General features: G+C 37.7%; 2 protein-coding genes across 2 annotated transcripts in view; both read right to left on the reverse strand.

The window, feature by feature from the left end:
• Positions 1–16869, reverse strand: part of MARCHF8 (membrane associated ring-CH-type finger 8) — a 212746-nt gene that overhangs the window by 161878 nt on the left and 33999 nt on the right. The gene's annotated exons all lie outside the window — the stretch shown is intronic.
• Positions 4909–16869, reverse strand: part of ZFAND4 (zinc finger AN1-type containing 4) — a 57981-nt gene continuing 46020 nt past the window's right edge. The window contains exons 7-10 of the mRNA XM_007962521.3: positions 14101–15246; positions 13029–13083; positions 6890–7010; positions 4909–5334 (exon numbers count right to left, since the gene is read on the reverse strand). Of these exons, the coding sequence (XP_007960712.3) occupies positions 5199–5334; positions 6890–7010; positions 13029–13083; positions 14101–15246 (1458 nt within the window). The 3' untranslated portion in view covers positions 4909–5198. The remainder of the gene's footprint in view (positions 5335–6889; positions 7011–13028; positions 13084–14100; positions 15247–16869) is intronic.

A 16869-nucleotide genomic window follows, 5' to 3' on the forward strand; every position in this document is an offset into this window, starting at 1 on the left:
CCAAGACAATCCTAAGTCAAAAGAACAAAGCTGGAGGCATCACGCTACCTGACTTCAAACTATACTACAAGGCTACAGTAACCAAAACAGCATGGTACTGGTACCAAAACAGAGATATAGACCAATGGAACAGAACAGAGTCCTCAGAAATAATACCACACATCTACAGCCATCTTATCTTTGACAAACCTGAGAGAAACAAGAAATGGGGAAAGGATTCCCTATTTAATAAATGGTGCTGGGAAAATTGGCTAGCAATACGTAGAAAGCTGAAACTGGATCCTTTCCTTACTCCTTATACGAAAATTAATTCAAGATGGATTAGAGACTTAAATGTTAGACCTAATACCATAAAAATCCTAGAGGAAAACCTAGGTAGTACCATTCAGGACATAGGCATGGGCAAAGACTTCATGTCTAAAACACCAAAAGCAACGGCAGCAAAAGCCAAAATTGACAAATGGGATCTCATTAAACTAAAGAGCTTCTGCACAGCAAAAGAAACTACCATCAGAGTGAACAGGCAACCTACAGAATGGGAGAAAATTTTTGCAATCTACTCATCTGACAAAGGGCTAATATCCAGAACCTACAAAGAACTCAAACAAATTTACAAGAAAAAAACAAACAACCCCATCAAAAAGTGGGCAAAGGATATGAACAGACATTTCTCAAAAGAAGATATTCATACAGCCAACAGACACATGAAAAAATGCTCATCATCACTGGCCATCAGAGAAATGCAAATCAAAACCACAATGAGATACCATCTCACACCAGTTAGAATGGCGATCATTCAAAAGTCAGGAAACAACAGGTGCTGGAGAGGATGTGGAGAAATAGGAACACTTTTACACTGTTGGTGGGAGTGTAAACTAGTTCAACCATTATGGAAAACAGTATGGCGATTCCTCAAGGATCTAGAACTAGATGTACCATATGACCCAGCCATCCCATTACTGGGTATATACCCAAAGGATTATAAATTATGCTGCTATAAAGACACATGCACACGTATGTTTATTGCAGCACTATTCACAATAGCAAAGACTTGGAATCAACCCAAATGTCCATCAGTGACAGATTGGATTAAGAAAATGTGGCACATATACACCATGGAATACTATGCAGCCATAAAAAAGGATGAGTTTGTGTCCTTTGTAGGGACATGGATGCAGCTGGAAACCATCATTCTCAGCAAACTATCACAAGAACAGAAAACCAAACACCGCATGTTCTCACTCATAGGCGGGAACTGAACAATGAGATCACTTGGACTCGGGAAGGGGAACATCACACACCGGGGCCTATCACAGGGAGGGGGGAGGGGGGAGGGATTGCATTGGGAGTTATACCTGATGTAAATGACGAGTTGATGGGTGCAGCACACCAACATGGCAGAAGTATACATATGTAGCAAACCTGCACGTTGTGCACATGTACCCTACAACTTGAAGTTTAATAATAATAAATAAATTTAAAAATAATAATAATAATAAAATAAAAAAAAAAAAAAAAAAGAAGAGACACCAGATAGCACTCATGCTCTTCTCCCACCCACAACCCGCTTTGTGTGTACACACTGAGAAAAGGCCATGTGAGGACATAGCAAGAAGGCACCTATCTGCAAGCCAGGAAGAGAGCCCTCACCAGAAACTGACCCTGTTGGACCTTGATCTGAGACTTCTAGCTTATAGAACTCTCAGAAAAATTTCTGTCGGTTGTGGTATTTTGTTATGGCAGCCTGAACACAGTAATACACTGATAAAAATTAGGAAGTATTGGGGTAATGTGTTGTTAAGCTAATTCCTCATTTTTAATAGTAGAGTAGAATAAAATAATGTCTGAAATATACTGGCTAGTGTTATGATGGTAACAACTAGAAAAACTAAAATTGATTATTAGAAGAAATTGGAGGGGGGTGTCAATGATAAAATTTTACTTTTTAACCCTTAGTTTTACTAAAACCATGTATATTAGTTTCATCAACCATTTCAAAAGTTTAACTTAATTTTCAAAGAAACTTAAAATATCATGCCTTCATTCCTTAAATTTCAGTCATTCTGTTTTACTTTTATAATTTTTGCTATATTAATCCTTGTCAATTTTAAACCATTTTTAACCTAAATCAATTTATTTTACATTATTTTCAACTTAAATGGCTTATACTTATATTTTCCAATACATTAAATATATATAATTATTACAAATGTTCACCCATGTAATACCTAAAATTATCTCACGTTCCAGGAGTGGTAGAAGGCTTACACTTTGAAAAACATGACTAGATGCAAAATTTGATTATTTGTCTTGATGGCTTAAAAATGTTAAACAGGCTGGGCATGGTGGCTCACGCCTGTAATCCCAGCACTTCAGGAAGCCAAGGCAGGTGGATCACGGGGTCAAGAGATTGACACCATCCTGGCCAACATGGTGAGACCCCAACTCTAATAAAAATACAAAAATTAGTTGGGCGTGGTGGTGCGTGCCTGTAGTCCTAGCTACTCGGAAGGCTGGAGCAGGAGAATCACTTGAACCAGAGGCAGAGGTTGCAGTGAGCCGAGATCACACCACTGCACTCCAGCCTGGTGATAGAGTGAGACTCTGTCTGAAAAAAGAAAAGAAAAGAAAAGAAAAACCTAATAATATATATGAGAAAATGAATTCCTGTCTTTTAAAAAATAATTCTCTCTACAAGTTACATGTACACTGACAGAATTTTAAGAACATCTGAGTATCTGGATTTTCCCATTTTAGAATGATTACATTAAATATAACCTGAAAATATTTCACATAGCCAAAAGTTAAAAATTTTAAACTTTTAGTGCTGTGAAACTAAATGCTGTTTTTAAAAAATCCAGAACTGAACTTCGTCATATAAAATAGGCTTAGCTAAATAAAACAACATAAATGCCTTTTTAAAAAAATCATGGGCCAGGTGCAGTGGCTCATGGCTATAATCCCGCACTTTGGGAGGCCGAGGTAGGCAGATCACTTGAGGTTAGGAGTTCAAGACTGGCCTGGCTAACATCGTGAAACCCCATCTCTACTAAAAATACAAAAATTAACTAGGCATGGTGGTGGGCACCTGTAATCCCAGCTACTCAGGAGGCTGTAGCAGGAGAATCGCACAAACCCAGGAGGTAGAGGTTGCAGTGAGCCAAGATCACGCCACTGCACCCAGCCTGGGTGACAGAGCAAGACTCCATCTCAAAAAAAAAAAAAAAAACATGGTTAAAAAAAATGTTTAACCAGTACCTACATGCAACCCACTCTGCTAATTACTGGAAATGCAAAGACAGATACAATGTCTCTAAAATTTGGAATGTGTCTGTATAAGAATTTACAGCATAAATAAATGCCCCTCAATATAATGATATAACTTACTGAATTAAAATAGTTCAGCTCTCAGTTATTTAAGACTAGTAAAAAGACTTAACTTTCACCACAATCTTTAGTAAAACTTAGAATGAGACTTACTTCTACTTATAGTCTTGGTTTAAAAAGCATAGTACACTACATCAAGTATGCCCTAAGCATTCATATTTGTTTGCAGAATAAATATGCTATGGTCCACTTCTCAGCAGTCTATCTCTGTAATGCAGTTCTAATACTTTAAGTGTCTAAAACACATGATACGTGAGGAAATACTGAATTATTCATAACACAAATGAAAGTATTTTTCATCTACTTATATCCAGCCTTCTTAAAAAGCATGCCTTCAACCCCAATTTGCATAGCTCCTCTGCTAACTTTTAGCCATTCTCTCTTATAAATTTACTGCCCTCTGTCTGAAGGCATCTGTCTCCATCAACATTTCATTTCTTACAGGAGCAGGGGCAGTGAGCTCTCCAGTTCATTCAACCTTAAGTGGAGGAAGAGGCCCCTCACAGCTCCTAAGTTAGCTTTCTGGTACTCTTAGCAGAGTCTGCTACCCCAGGGCTGCAGAGTCTACCTGGGTTGGGTGCTCAGGGTTCAGCATCAGTCTGAACTGAGCTTCTATACAGCAAGTGGCCTCCCAAATGCTTTAATGGTTTCTGGTTACACCTGGGGAATAGGATCCTTAATCCCCTAAAAGAATACTTTCATACTGATAGTTATTTTATCCACGTAAAATAAATCACTCATTTAATTAAATGATTTTATAAAAGAAAAATTATTTATAAAAGAAAAACTATTATAAATAAATAATAAAACTCATAATGAAATTGAATATTTATTTGAACTTCTCCTGGTAATAGCTCTCAACAAATAAGAAAAATCAAGCTGTGAGATTTTGTTTTAAATGTAGCCATTTTTCAAAAGGTAAAAAGTTGGCTTCTATATTTAATGGCAAGTGGGACATCTTCTATTTTAAAATTAACATTCAAAAAGTAGTAAAATATACACTATCATGAACATTATGTGTTTTCTAGAATGGATACATGTCTGAATGCTAATCTGAATGTGGAAGAAATATATATCTGTTAAAAACCACACTGGAAAAATGTTCTTTTTTAAAAAAGTAGCTTGAAGTAGAAAGGAACTTGCTAAAAACCCAGTAAACTTTCACGTATGGGAATTTTTAAAAATCTCCACCCATCCCACCTCTGAAAAAAGGAAGAAGAAGAAGAAGAAGAGGAGGAGGAGGAGGAGGAGGAGGAGGAGGGGGGAGGAGGGAGGGGGGAGGAGGGGGGGAGGAGGAGGACGAAGAAGAAGAAGAAGGAGGAGGAGGAGGAGGAGGAAGAAGAAGGAGGAGGAGGAGGAGGAGGAGGAGGAGGAGGAGGAGGAGAAGAAGAAAAAGAAAAAGAAAAAAACCATATGGTCAATTTGAGTAGAGCCATTCATTACATGACTGCTCATTCTGTACAATGTGGAAGGCTGGTTATTTAGGAAATATTTCGTTTCCTAAAGTGCATCTTTTGAAGATTTGTCTAGTAAAACTGCAATATCATATATAAAACACTTAACACAAGACATGCAATAACAAAGCTAAATCATTCCACTGTAAAGTTTTTAAAACTACTTTTAAAACTTTTGTTTCACCAAGAAATAAAGATGTAAAATACAGTAGCATTCTTGTTCTCCAACAGTATGCATTGTATGCTTTTGTTATTTGGCAAATCTTTTAGAGTCGAACAAAAATAATAGTCTAAACAATATTTCTTCTGTCATTATAATACGATTCCCAGGCAGAACAGTAAGATGTAGAGGAAGAGTTAGATTTTTGGAAGTTTTGGTGCATTAACCACAGGATTTGCCTCGTGCAAGTATCTCCTCCCTGCACTCTTGTAATCATAGGTACAGCCATGAGTTTCTGCATAACGATGAGATGCACAGAAGTTGTTTCCACATCTAAAGCACAAAAAAAGTTTACGTGAATAGTTGTATTTCTATGAAAGGCTCATCTCTCTGGGAGAGAAGAGCTTGACTTCAGGTAGTCCAACAGGGGCCCTTTGGTTCTTTTTAGCAATTTCACTGCTGACATGTCCCTTTCATTCGTAAACAAACATAAATACCCCCTAAAAAGAACAAGTTAATTGTCTATGAATATGACAATTTATGATAAAGAAATCATTATAGAATGAAACAGGGTAGGCCAGGTGCGGTGGCTCATGCCTGTAATCCCAGCACTTTGGAAGGCCGAGGCAGGTGGATCTCGAGGCCATCCTGACCAACATGGTGAAAACCCATCTCTACTAAAAATACAAAAATTAGCTGGGCGTGCTGGCATGTACCTGTAGTCCAGCTACTTGGGAGGCTGAGGCAAGAGAATCGCTTGAACCCAGGAGGTGGAGGTTGCAGTGAGCCAAGATCATGCCACTGCACTCCAGCCTGGTGACAGAGCAAGACTCAGTCTCAAAAAGAAGGAAAATAATAATAATAATAATAATGAAACAGGATGTAGAACTTATCAGTAGTAAAACTGCAAAAAGCTGATAAATATGCCCATCATTTCTCTTATACCTACTAAACCTCAAAGAATTCTGAATTTCTGAGAAATTCAGTCTCATGATAAAATTAAAATAGTAAAATCTAACTATGCCATGAAAGAATTTTAAAAAATATCTCTAGTAGCAAGATAAGTTGTTTTCATTTGAACAGAATACACTCTAAAAAGCAGGGACTGGACTGAGTGTGGTGGCGGCTCACACCTGAAATTCCAGCACTTTGGGAGGCCAAGGTGAGAAGATCAGTTGAGGCCAGGAGTTTGAGACCAGCCTAGGCAATATAGTGAGATCTGTCTCTACAAAACATTTAAAAAATTAACCAGGCATGATGGCACATGCCTATAGTCCTAGCTATTAGGGAGGCTGAGGCAGGGGGATCGCTTGAGCCTAAGACATCAAGGCTCCAGTGAGCTATGATTGCAGTACTGAAAAAAAAAAAAACAGGCCGCAGCAGCAGTTATTTTCAAGCCTAGCCTCAATCTAAGGGCTGACATCCAAGATGACATATCATCCTTGGAGGATATCCATCAATACTAATGAAATAAATAATTACGGTAAGAAAAATTTCATAATTTTTGGAAATATATTATTCATCTATTTTATATTAACTTTTACTTTTTTTGTTAATTTTTAATAGAATATTCAGGGAGGGGTTCTTCCAAGGTGCTGTTCAAACAAAATCCAAGCAGGTTCATCATAAGACAAAAAAGGTACACTCTCAGATTAGTTTAAATCTCCTAACTTAAAGGACAAGGAAGGATCTGTTTTTATCTTTTGGAAACCCATGAGCTATCTACTTGTTCTTTACTTCAGCCAATTAGAAGTTCAACTGAACATAGCTATTTGAACATCATCTTAATGATGTTATAAATAGGCAATTTAAATATTTTATTTTGCCTAATCCCCAAGCTGGGTTATCACAGAGAAAGCATCTCAGCTTCTCCATCTGGCCAACCTGCCTGCATTCGTAGCTACTAGCCAGTCCTGTTTTCTTTCCACAAAGAAAACAATGATTTGTTTTTTTCTTCTTTGCCTGAAGAGGGGCTTTCACAGGTGGGAGGTGATGAGTAGTACATTCTCCTGTTTAGAGAAAGGACACCTTGATTAACATAGGCATAAAATCCTAAACATGAAACTATTAAGCAAAACACCAAACATAGTCCTATCAAAGTAAATATCTATGCCATAAAAATTAATTTGTGTTATTTTTATATCTAAAATTATTTATAAAATCTACAGGTCAAGTTGCAGTGGAACTATTTTTTTTAAGATGTGGTAGGTTTCCACTGATTAGCACTTATATTTTTAGAACTTCTTATACATACCACTTTTCTGATTATTTCTAATGGTAATCAGTTTATATAAAGTATACCAAATTTTGACAGAGAATAAAGAAAAATGTTTGCTTCAAAATCATATTTGATGAAACCTCTGAGAACATGATTGCAATACAAATATTCTGTTTGTTCACACCAAAAAGGAGTACCAGAGTATCATGAAACATGCCTTTTAGTCCTATTACAACACAAACAGTAAGTTCATCAAACCACGAACAAGTCATTTATTCTTTCAAAACTTCAATATGTTTATTTTTAACATAATAGAATATGTATTTTTCTCTCTAGATTAATAAGGACTTTAAAGGTCAGTTCAGCCCACATATGTAAAAAGCACTCTGAAAGTTTTAAGCATGTTATAATTACATAAAATGTCATATTAATAATACTAACTAACACAGTACACAGATCAATTTCACAGTACTACTAGTTTTCCAAAAATATTTACTGAATTCTGTACTACTGTATCAACTTTGAGTTTTTACCTTAAAAATAAGAGCACATCTGTTATTACATAAGAAAGAATTAAATATGGTTTTTGTTTTGTTTTGTTTTTCGAGGGGGGGACAGTTTCGCTCTGTTGCCCAGGCTGGAGTGCAGTGGCACGATATCGGCTCACTGCAAGCTCCGCCTCCCAGTTTCAAGTGATTTTTCTGCCTCAGCCTCCCGAGTAGCTGGGACTACAGGCGTGCACCGCCATGCCCAGCTAATTTTTTTGTATTTTTAGTAGAGATGGGGTTTCACCATCTTGGTCAGTCTGTTCTGCTCTTGAACTCCTGACCTCATGATCCAACCATCTCGGCCTCCCAAAGTGCTGGGATTACAGGTGTGAGCCACCGTGCCAGGCCAAATCAATTTCTTTAATTACTAAGTGAAATGTCTTTTAGAACTGATCAAAATGCCAACAAACCCCAGTCATAAGCAGAGAGACTCAAAGTTCCTGCCCATAGTTGATAAAGTAACAGTATAAGTACACATGTGCTTGGTGTCACTCAAAGGCTAAGAAGCAAGAGGCAAAAAAAAAATGCAAGAACAAGTGGAAGGAGTGAGGAACAACTGGTAGTGTCAATAGTGCTGGGACCTTTTCTCCACTACTGAAAAAGGTTTGGGAGGCCTAAGCTTGGTATTTATTTGGCAGCTAAAAGTCTGAAATTTCTTAAAGGGTTCAAAAAATCAGATTTACAATTAATTGGTTCTATGTCTTTTGTCACAACAGAGATTAGGTAATTTGTACACAAGCCCAGCAAAATTAAATCTTCTTTATTACCAGTCTAAAATACATTCCCAGATCTTGCGAAAACTAGAAACAAAATTTGAAACAACTGGAGTGACTCCTAATAGTGCCTGGGTACCAACTCAGTTAATAAACATTTTATTTCTCAAGTGCACTTAGAGATACCAAGAACATCTCACAAAGGTGATGGTGTAATTCCATTATTTAAAATATTTTTAAAAAGATATTTACTTGCACTTGCACAGGACACCAAAGAAAGGCATATATTACATGATGCCCAATGGAAGTTTATCTACTCGAAACTATCTTTAAAATTCAGGCTTAGGATATTCTTCCTTAAACAATGGTGAAGAATCTCTGATAATAATTTAATTCACTGTAGTCACATTTTCATTTTTTTTTTCTTTTCTTAGGGGATACTTAACTCAGTATTCTCCACACTTTTTTTCATTCAAGAACTCTTGTGAGGCCAGGCACGGTGGCTCACACCTGTAATCCTAGCACTTTGGGTGGCCAAGGTTGGCAAATCACCTGAGGTCAGGAGTTCGAGACCAGTCAGGCCAACATGGTAAAACCCCGTCTCTACTAAAAATACAAAAGTTAGCTGGGCATGGTAGCACGTGTCTGTAGTCCCAGCTACTCAGGAGGCTGAGGCAGAAGAATCGCTTCAACCCGTGAGGAAGAGGTTGCAGTGAGCCAAGATCGTGCCACTGCACTTCAGCCTAACCAGGCAACAGAGCAAGACTCTGCCAAAAAAAAAAAAAAAAAACTCTTGTGAATGTGTAGAGACAGAGAATACATTAGTGACAGTAATGAGGCAGCACAAAAATATAACTATTCTATGAGAGCAGCTTCCACACATCCTTCTACCATTCAGAGAAAACTATTAGTCAACTACTGTGTGCTAGGAACCATCACTAAACATATTGATTCTCCACTATAAACAGGAAAAATATAAATTCCTTGGACTAGCATTTAAGGTATTATTATGTCCAATATAATGCCTTTCTAACTATCCAGAGACACCGTAATTTACCATGTCAAACCCACCCTGAAGGATGTACCGAGTCCTTCTACATCTGCAATCTCTTCTAAAATAAACTCTACCTGTCAACCCCGTAGCATTTGACTTGTCCTGTAAGACATCATCAATTATCAACTCCTCTCTGACGCCTTCTCTCAAATGTGTACCGAACAGATGAATAAAGAAAAAAATCCATAAAATCATATTGATGGGAAGAGTTGCTTTTCAGAAGAAGATGAAAGGTACTTGAGGTAATTCACTTGTTTGCCATTTCCTAGTCTCATATTTGATCTAACATCTAACAGAATCTACAAAAACTGACCCAACAGAAAGGCAGCAAAAAGTAATAAATTAGTGTTTCAGACGCAAGGTTGGTAGTCATCTGCCTAAAATCAATGGCTAAAACTACAATAATTGATACAGTTTCCAAGGAAAACCTTACAGTGAAAAGAACAGAGGACCAATGGAGGAATCTAGGAGGTCAACTAAATGAAACTTGCATCAGAATGTATACAGACTCTTCTAGATAATTCAGAATGATAGTTATTATGGTGAGAGAAAATGGAAGGAAGTTACACAGCTCTACTGCAGCTAGCAGCTGATACTTCAAACCTAAATGAAATCAAACAAAAAGAGCATGTATCTGGTGACAAGCAGAGGGCTGGTTAAAAAAAAAAAAAAAAAAAAAAAAAAAAAAAAGGACAGAAGAAAACTGAGGTTAAAAAAACATTAAAACAAAAGAAAGAATTTATAACAATGTGATAGCCTAGAATAAAAAAAGAAAAGAAAAGAAAACTATTTCAAGAATGAAGGACACAAAAATCAAGTAAGATAAAGATAAGGAAGCATCCAATGGATTTGAAATTGTGGAGATCGTCAGGGACCACAGCAATAGCAGTTTCAGAAGAGTAGCAAGTGAGACGTGAGCCAGCACTCAAGACTGAACTAGAGCTGAGTGAGTAGGGATGGGTGTAATGCAAATTTTCAAGAAGATTAGCCGTGTGTTAGGGCAGGACAGAGTTATGTGTCAAGGAAAAACAACAACTATAACATTAAAAGTCAATAAATTACAGTAACGAAAACAATGTGACACTGGCATAAAACAGACACACAGACCAATGAGTAGAGAGTCCAGAAACAAATCCTCATATACATGATCAAATGACTTTCAATACGGGTGCCAAGACCATTCAATGAAGAAGGACAGTGTTTCAACAAAAGTTAGCAAGAAAATGGGATGTTCGCATGCAAAAGAATGAAGTGGAACCCTTACCTTACACTCTACATAACAATTAACTCAAAATGGATCGAAGTCCTAAACATAAGACCTAAAACTACAAAACTTCTAGAAGAAAAGATAGGGGAAAAGCTTCATGATACTGGATTTGGTGGTGATTTCTTGGATATGACACCAAAGGCACAGGTAACAAAAGGAGAAAATAAACAAACTGGATTTCCTAATGTGTCAGACATTGGATTTCCTAATGTGTCAGGCATTCTGGACTTTCCAGTGATGCCACTGAGATGGCACCTATCAAAAAAGCAGTGGTTCCATTTCTAGATTGTGGATCTTCAGATAAATTCTGCCATTTTTATTGCACTTCCTGAAAGTCAGGGTCAGCTTGTGAAAAGTTGTTAAACAACATGCTAAATGTGAAATGTCAACCCTCACTCTAAACTTCCCCTGTTCAGAACATCAGATATTTCACTGGGTTTTATAGTGGCTTTCTGGTTTTTGGTATTCCACTGAAGAAGGGAGTTTGAAAGTTGTTGTATACTGTTAACGACTGTCTGTCCATGTCCTGCCTGAAATACCATGATTGTTTATGGAAAGTATCTTTAATAAAGCTGGATACAGTTTGGGTTGGAGGGGGGGAAAACATGAAAAGACATTTCTCCAAAGAAAATCTAGAAACGACCAATAAACACATGAAACTACTCATTAGGAAATCAACTTCACTAATTATGGAATCAATAATCAGTAACACTAATCATCACAGATATGCAAATCAAAACCACAGTGACATCACCTCACACCCATTAGGATGGCTACTAGCAAAAAAAAAAAAATAGGAAAATAACAAGTGTTGCCAAGGATGTGGAGAAATTGGAATCCTTTTGCACTGTTGATGGAATGAAACATGGTACAGCAACTGTGGAAAACAATATGATGGTTCCTCAAAAAATTAAAAATAGAAATACCTTCTGATCCCGCAGTTTCATTCTGGGTATATATTCTAAATAATTGAAAATAGTGTTCACAGCACCATTATTCACAATAGCTAAAACACGGAAGCAATACAACTGTTTATTAACAGATGAATGGATAAGCAAAATGTGCTCTGTGTGTATGTGTATATTGTGTGTGTGTGTACACACACACGTACAATAGAGTATCAGCCCCCAAAAGAAAAAAATTTCTGATATGTACTACTACATGGGTAAATCTTGAGGACATTCTGATAAGTGAAATAAGCCAGTCATAAAAAGACAAATACTGTATGATTCCACTTACATGAGGTACTTAGAGTACCTAAAAAATCATTGAATTAGGAAATGAAATGGTGGTTGCCAAGGTGGTGGGAGGGGGAAAAGTGTTTCAGCTTGAAAAGTGTTCTGGAGAAAGATGGTGATGGATCCCCAACAATGTGAAAGTCACTGAACTTTATACTTAAAAATGGTTATGACAGTAAAATTTATGTTACGTTTATTTTACCATAGTACAAAAGAATTGAAAAAATATGCAAATAGATTATGACTTTATAATCTTGGGCCTTACATAGGAATGAAAAACAAACCCTAAATGTCTTCAATAAAAACATAAAACTCACATGACAACCATAACAAATATCTTTTAAACCCTTGGGGCTACAAAGGTGGCACATCTTTGGTAACGAGTTTCCCATCCCTGGTCTGGATATTAAAACATTTAAAAAGATGGCTTCCTTCCTCCTTGAAAATAAGGACTAGCCAGTGCATCTTTAATGTTTTTCTATGTTGGTAGAAAGAAGTGCTAATGTTATAGTCACTTCTACTAGTATGCCATGGAAAGGGATGGCCCTAGAGATGGTCCCTTTCTTTTATCCAGAAATGACCAGATCATCAAAAAGAGATTCTTACCACCACCTCTGATGTTTGGCCATGATGTTGAAAGACATCTTTCTAGGGTAATTCTTCAAAACCCACATGGCTCTAGAGTGGCCAGTAACTAAGGTGGTTGGGAACTACATGTTCATTCTTCAGTAATCTTGTGGGTTTTTTGACATAGATAACACCTCTTCCAAGACAAGATATTTCCATTTCAATTTTTGTTTTGCTCTTTATGTGTGTCCTACAGTCCATTCTCATAATTATTTTCTTAATTGGAAAAAACATTTAGGGAGAGAATTTACTCTTTACATGCCACAGAGAAGGTTCTTCCCATTTCTCTTTGAAAATTCAACCGGATGCATAATTATGTAATTATCAGCCTTATATTGTTTTCAAAATTATCTGTAGCTTACCTACGCTTTTCCCTGTTGCTGCATTATTTCCATTCATTCCAACACCATGGGCAGACTACAATTAAAACACAAAACATCTATAGAGGTGAGTCAATGAAGAATAGAAATGATCAACAAACATGAAATACTTGTATTTTATCACTAACATGCTGTTGGACTTTCATTTTAAATTATTTAATCCAATTTTTGTTTAATTAAATTAACTCAGAACCTGATTCCACATCTAGCAATATCATGCCTATTATTTATCTTTAAGAGGGTAAAATTTGCTGGGTGTGGTGACCCATGCCTGTAATCCCAGCACTTTGGGAGGCTGAGGTGAGAGGATCGCTTGAGCCTAGGACATCACGGCTGCAGTGAGCTATGATTGCACCGCTGTGTTCCAGGAGTTTGAGAGCAGCCTGGGCAACATGGTGAAACCCCATCTCTACAAAGAATATAAAAGTTAATCAGGCATGGTGGCATGCGCCGGTAGTCTCAGTGACTCGAGAGACTGAGGTGGGAGGATTGCTTGAGCCCAGGAGGTCAAGGCTGCAGTGAACCATGATTATGCCAATGTGCTCCAGCCTGGGTGACAGAATGAGACCTTGTCTCAAAAAAAAAAAAAAAGAGAGAGAGAGAGGGAGTAAAATTTGATGACTCAAATAAAAAGTTCTTACTTGGGATGGAAAAAAACATTAAAAAGATTTACCATTTAAAAATACATATTTTTAATACGTATTTAAAAATACCAGTGTATTGGCATGTCCCTATATTCCCAGCTACTCAGGAGGCTAAGGCAGGAGGATTGCTTGAGCCCAGGAGTTCGAGGAGTTCAACATATACATACATATCTGATAAACTGTTTACATTAATTTATGTTCAAATTACTATTCTCATTTCAGGACTAAAAGAGCATTCAAAATTCAACCATCAAGAAGATTTTATACAAACTAAAGAAACATTTTCAGATAAACTTATGAAAATAATCTAATTTTAGCCTTCCTTATTTATGTAAACAAAAACCAAACTTTAAGTAAGTTGGATCACTACAAGGGTAACTACTAGAGCATGCTGAAAGGAAAATACTGACCAAAAAAACTTCTGGATGTTCTAACTGGGGAGAACTTTTCCTAAGGTTTTCTTCCTGAAAATGCTGGAGGTTTGTAGACAGCCCAATTCCAGAGGTCTGAAGCCTGCCTGCCCCACGTGTGCTCTGTAATCTATCTCTGCTTGTGCTCCGGGCCAGTGAAGCAAGAAAACTGATATTATTTACACAATCGACAGGTTCTTTGGAAGCCTTGTTAGCCATTTCTGTGATATCCCGAGCCTCAACTTTGGAAATAACATCAGATCTTTTCCCAGGTGAATCAACTTTAACCCCTTGAAAGCGAGGGGTCCTAGAGGAAGAACAATCAGTTAGGTTTTGAACATCCAGTGACCGAGAAGAAGGCTGTAGTAACTCAAAACATTTGGACTGTCTCTGTGGTTTCACCAGAGAATTATGTAGCGACATTGGTGCAGAACAGCGAAGAGGTGACAAGAGTCTATTCTTGTGAGGACTTAATTCGCGGTAGTTAAGAACTGAAGTCTCTACTGATTCCCCACTCAGCACTCCCGCAACATGCTTAAGATGCTGCTCTGGAGCTTTCAACCCTTTGTCAGCATTAGTAAGTAACAACTCCGGATTCACTTTGCATGCATCTTCTAAGCCGCTGCTCTGCTCATCAGCATTTCTATCTGCAAATGAAGCCAGTGAGCCCACTTCAGGTAGAAGTGATTCTTCGATTACACATTCTTCTGAAGGTAAGACAGTGTCCTCATTACTAGATGGCAAGTTTCCTAAAAAGTGTTTTGTCTGCCTAGGCAAGGATGATCCAAGATGGAGAACAGAGTCAGCAAGCTCCTGGTCATTTCCCAACTCCAAATTGGGTATCTGAGGAGGTAGTTTGACATTGCTACTGGAGTGAGACAGTGTGTTATTCTCCCAGCTATTATTTTCCTTAAGAAATTCACCAGTGATAGAAGACATGGATCTCTCAGCAGGGAGTTGAGTTGCCAAACTTGAAACTCCATTCCTAGAGATTTCGGGCAGATATGCATTCCCAAAAGCAGGTAAACAAGATTGACCAATGTTGGGGAGGACCCTTACCAATCGGTGGCGAGATGGTGCAGTGGAACCACTAGAAGGTCGAGGAGCTATAGGTGGGTGAGGTTTTATCTTGACAGCTTTCTTAGGCTAAAAGGAATGAATATACAGTTTCTTTACACAGTCGTTTTCTCTGTCCATTAACAAAAATTAGTGAAGGAAGAAAATGTTACTTACCATAACATACTGGCACTTTTACTATCTCAATTTAAAATGTTTAAGAAAAATCAAATCTTAAGATTATGATAGGGAAGATGCTATTTTCCTTCACTGAGTATACTTTTCCAGTAATATTAAAGAAAAATAATTTTGTTTTATTTTGCTTACTACTGTTTCTCAGAGTTTTACTACAAAGAAAATGAACTGATTATATTAGATATGACATTGCTGACCTATTTTAGATCTCCAACAATTTTTCCTACTATGTTGAATAAATGTTTCATCGGATTGGTATATAGAAAAAAAGTTATCAACCCTAAAAAAAAGAAAGAAGGAAAGAAAGAGTTAAAAGGCCTAAACCGCTATCCTTGAAAAGACTTGCTGGCAACACTGGCCTCTGGCTGGCTTCTGGGAACATCTATTTCAGGAGGTTCAGGAGGGTTCCCATGAACCTAACTGATAAGAATGGCTCATTGTGCCAAACTATTTATGCAATACAGTTCATGATGAACAGTTGCTTTCCTTCTGGGAGTCTGAACTGCAAACACTAGGCAGAGGGTGCCTACATGAAGAGGCCCAGTAAAATCCCTGGGCACAGAGTCTCTAATGAGCCTCCCTGGCAAATAACATTTCACATATGTTGTCACGACTCACTGATAGAGGACTAAGCACGTCTCATGAGACTCCACTGAAAGAGGATTCTAGGAAGCTTATACCCAGTTTCCTCCAGACGTGGCTCTATGCACCTTTTACATTTGCTGATTTTACCTTGTATCTTTTTGCTGTAATAAATCTTAGCAATAAGTACAACTATATACAACAACATACTACAGCCCTGTGAATCTTCCTATCAAACCATCACACCTGGGGTGGGTCCTGGGGCCCTCTGGCACACTAGATTTTAATAAAAGTATCATAAAACTTCAAGATCTTATGAATAAAGTTGAGAACTAAACATAAGAAATCTCAGCTCTTAAAAGTAAGCAAAAATGGTAGCAAGCAGGCATGAGGATGGGATGGAATATCTTATGACATACCAATGCTCCCACTTATAGAAAATATAAAATATATGAAAATATAAGAAGAGCTGGATAATTCAGTGGATACCAACTGAGGCAAGAAAAATTAGAGGAGCTAAGAAAGAAGAACCTTAGAAAGATGAGCTGGCTCCTGTAGATGCTTTTATCCTGGAGATAGAGTTTCACTCTTGTCGCCCAGGCTAGAGTGCAATGGCACAATCTCAGCTCACTGCAACCTCCGCCTCCCGGGTTCAAGCAATTCTTCTGCCTCAGCCTCCTGAGTAGCTGGGATTACAGGCACCCGCCACCATGTCCAGCTAATTTTTGTATTTCTAGTAGAGATGGGGTTTCTCTAGGTTGACCAGGCTGGTCTCGAACTCCCGACCTCAGGTGATTCACCCATCTTGGCCTCCCAAAGTGCTGGGATTACAGGTGTGAGCCACCATGCCTGACCCAATCTGCAATTCTTTATCCAGCAAAAAATTCTTCAAAAATGAAGGATATGACTTCTGAGCTGTCAAAATTAATGACAGCT

This window comes from Chlorocebus sabaeus, chromosome 9, assembly GCF_047675955.1.
Source record: "Chlorocebus sabaeus isolate Y175 chromosome 9, mChlSab1.0.hap1, whole genome shotgun sequence".
NCBI lineage: Eukaryota > Metazoa > Chordata > Mammalia > Primates > Cercopithecidae > Chlorocebus > Chlorocebus sabaeus.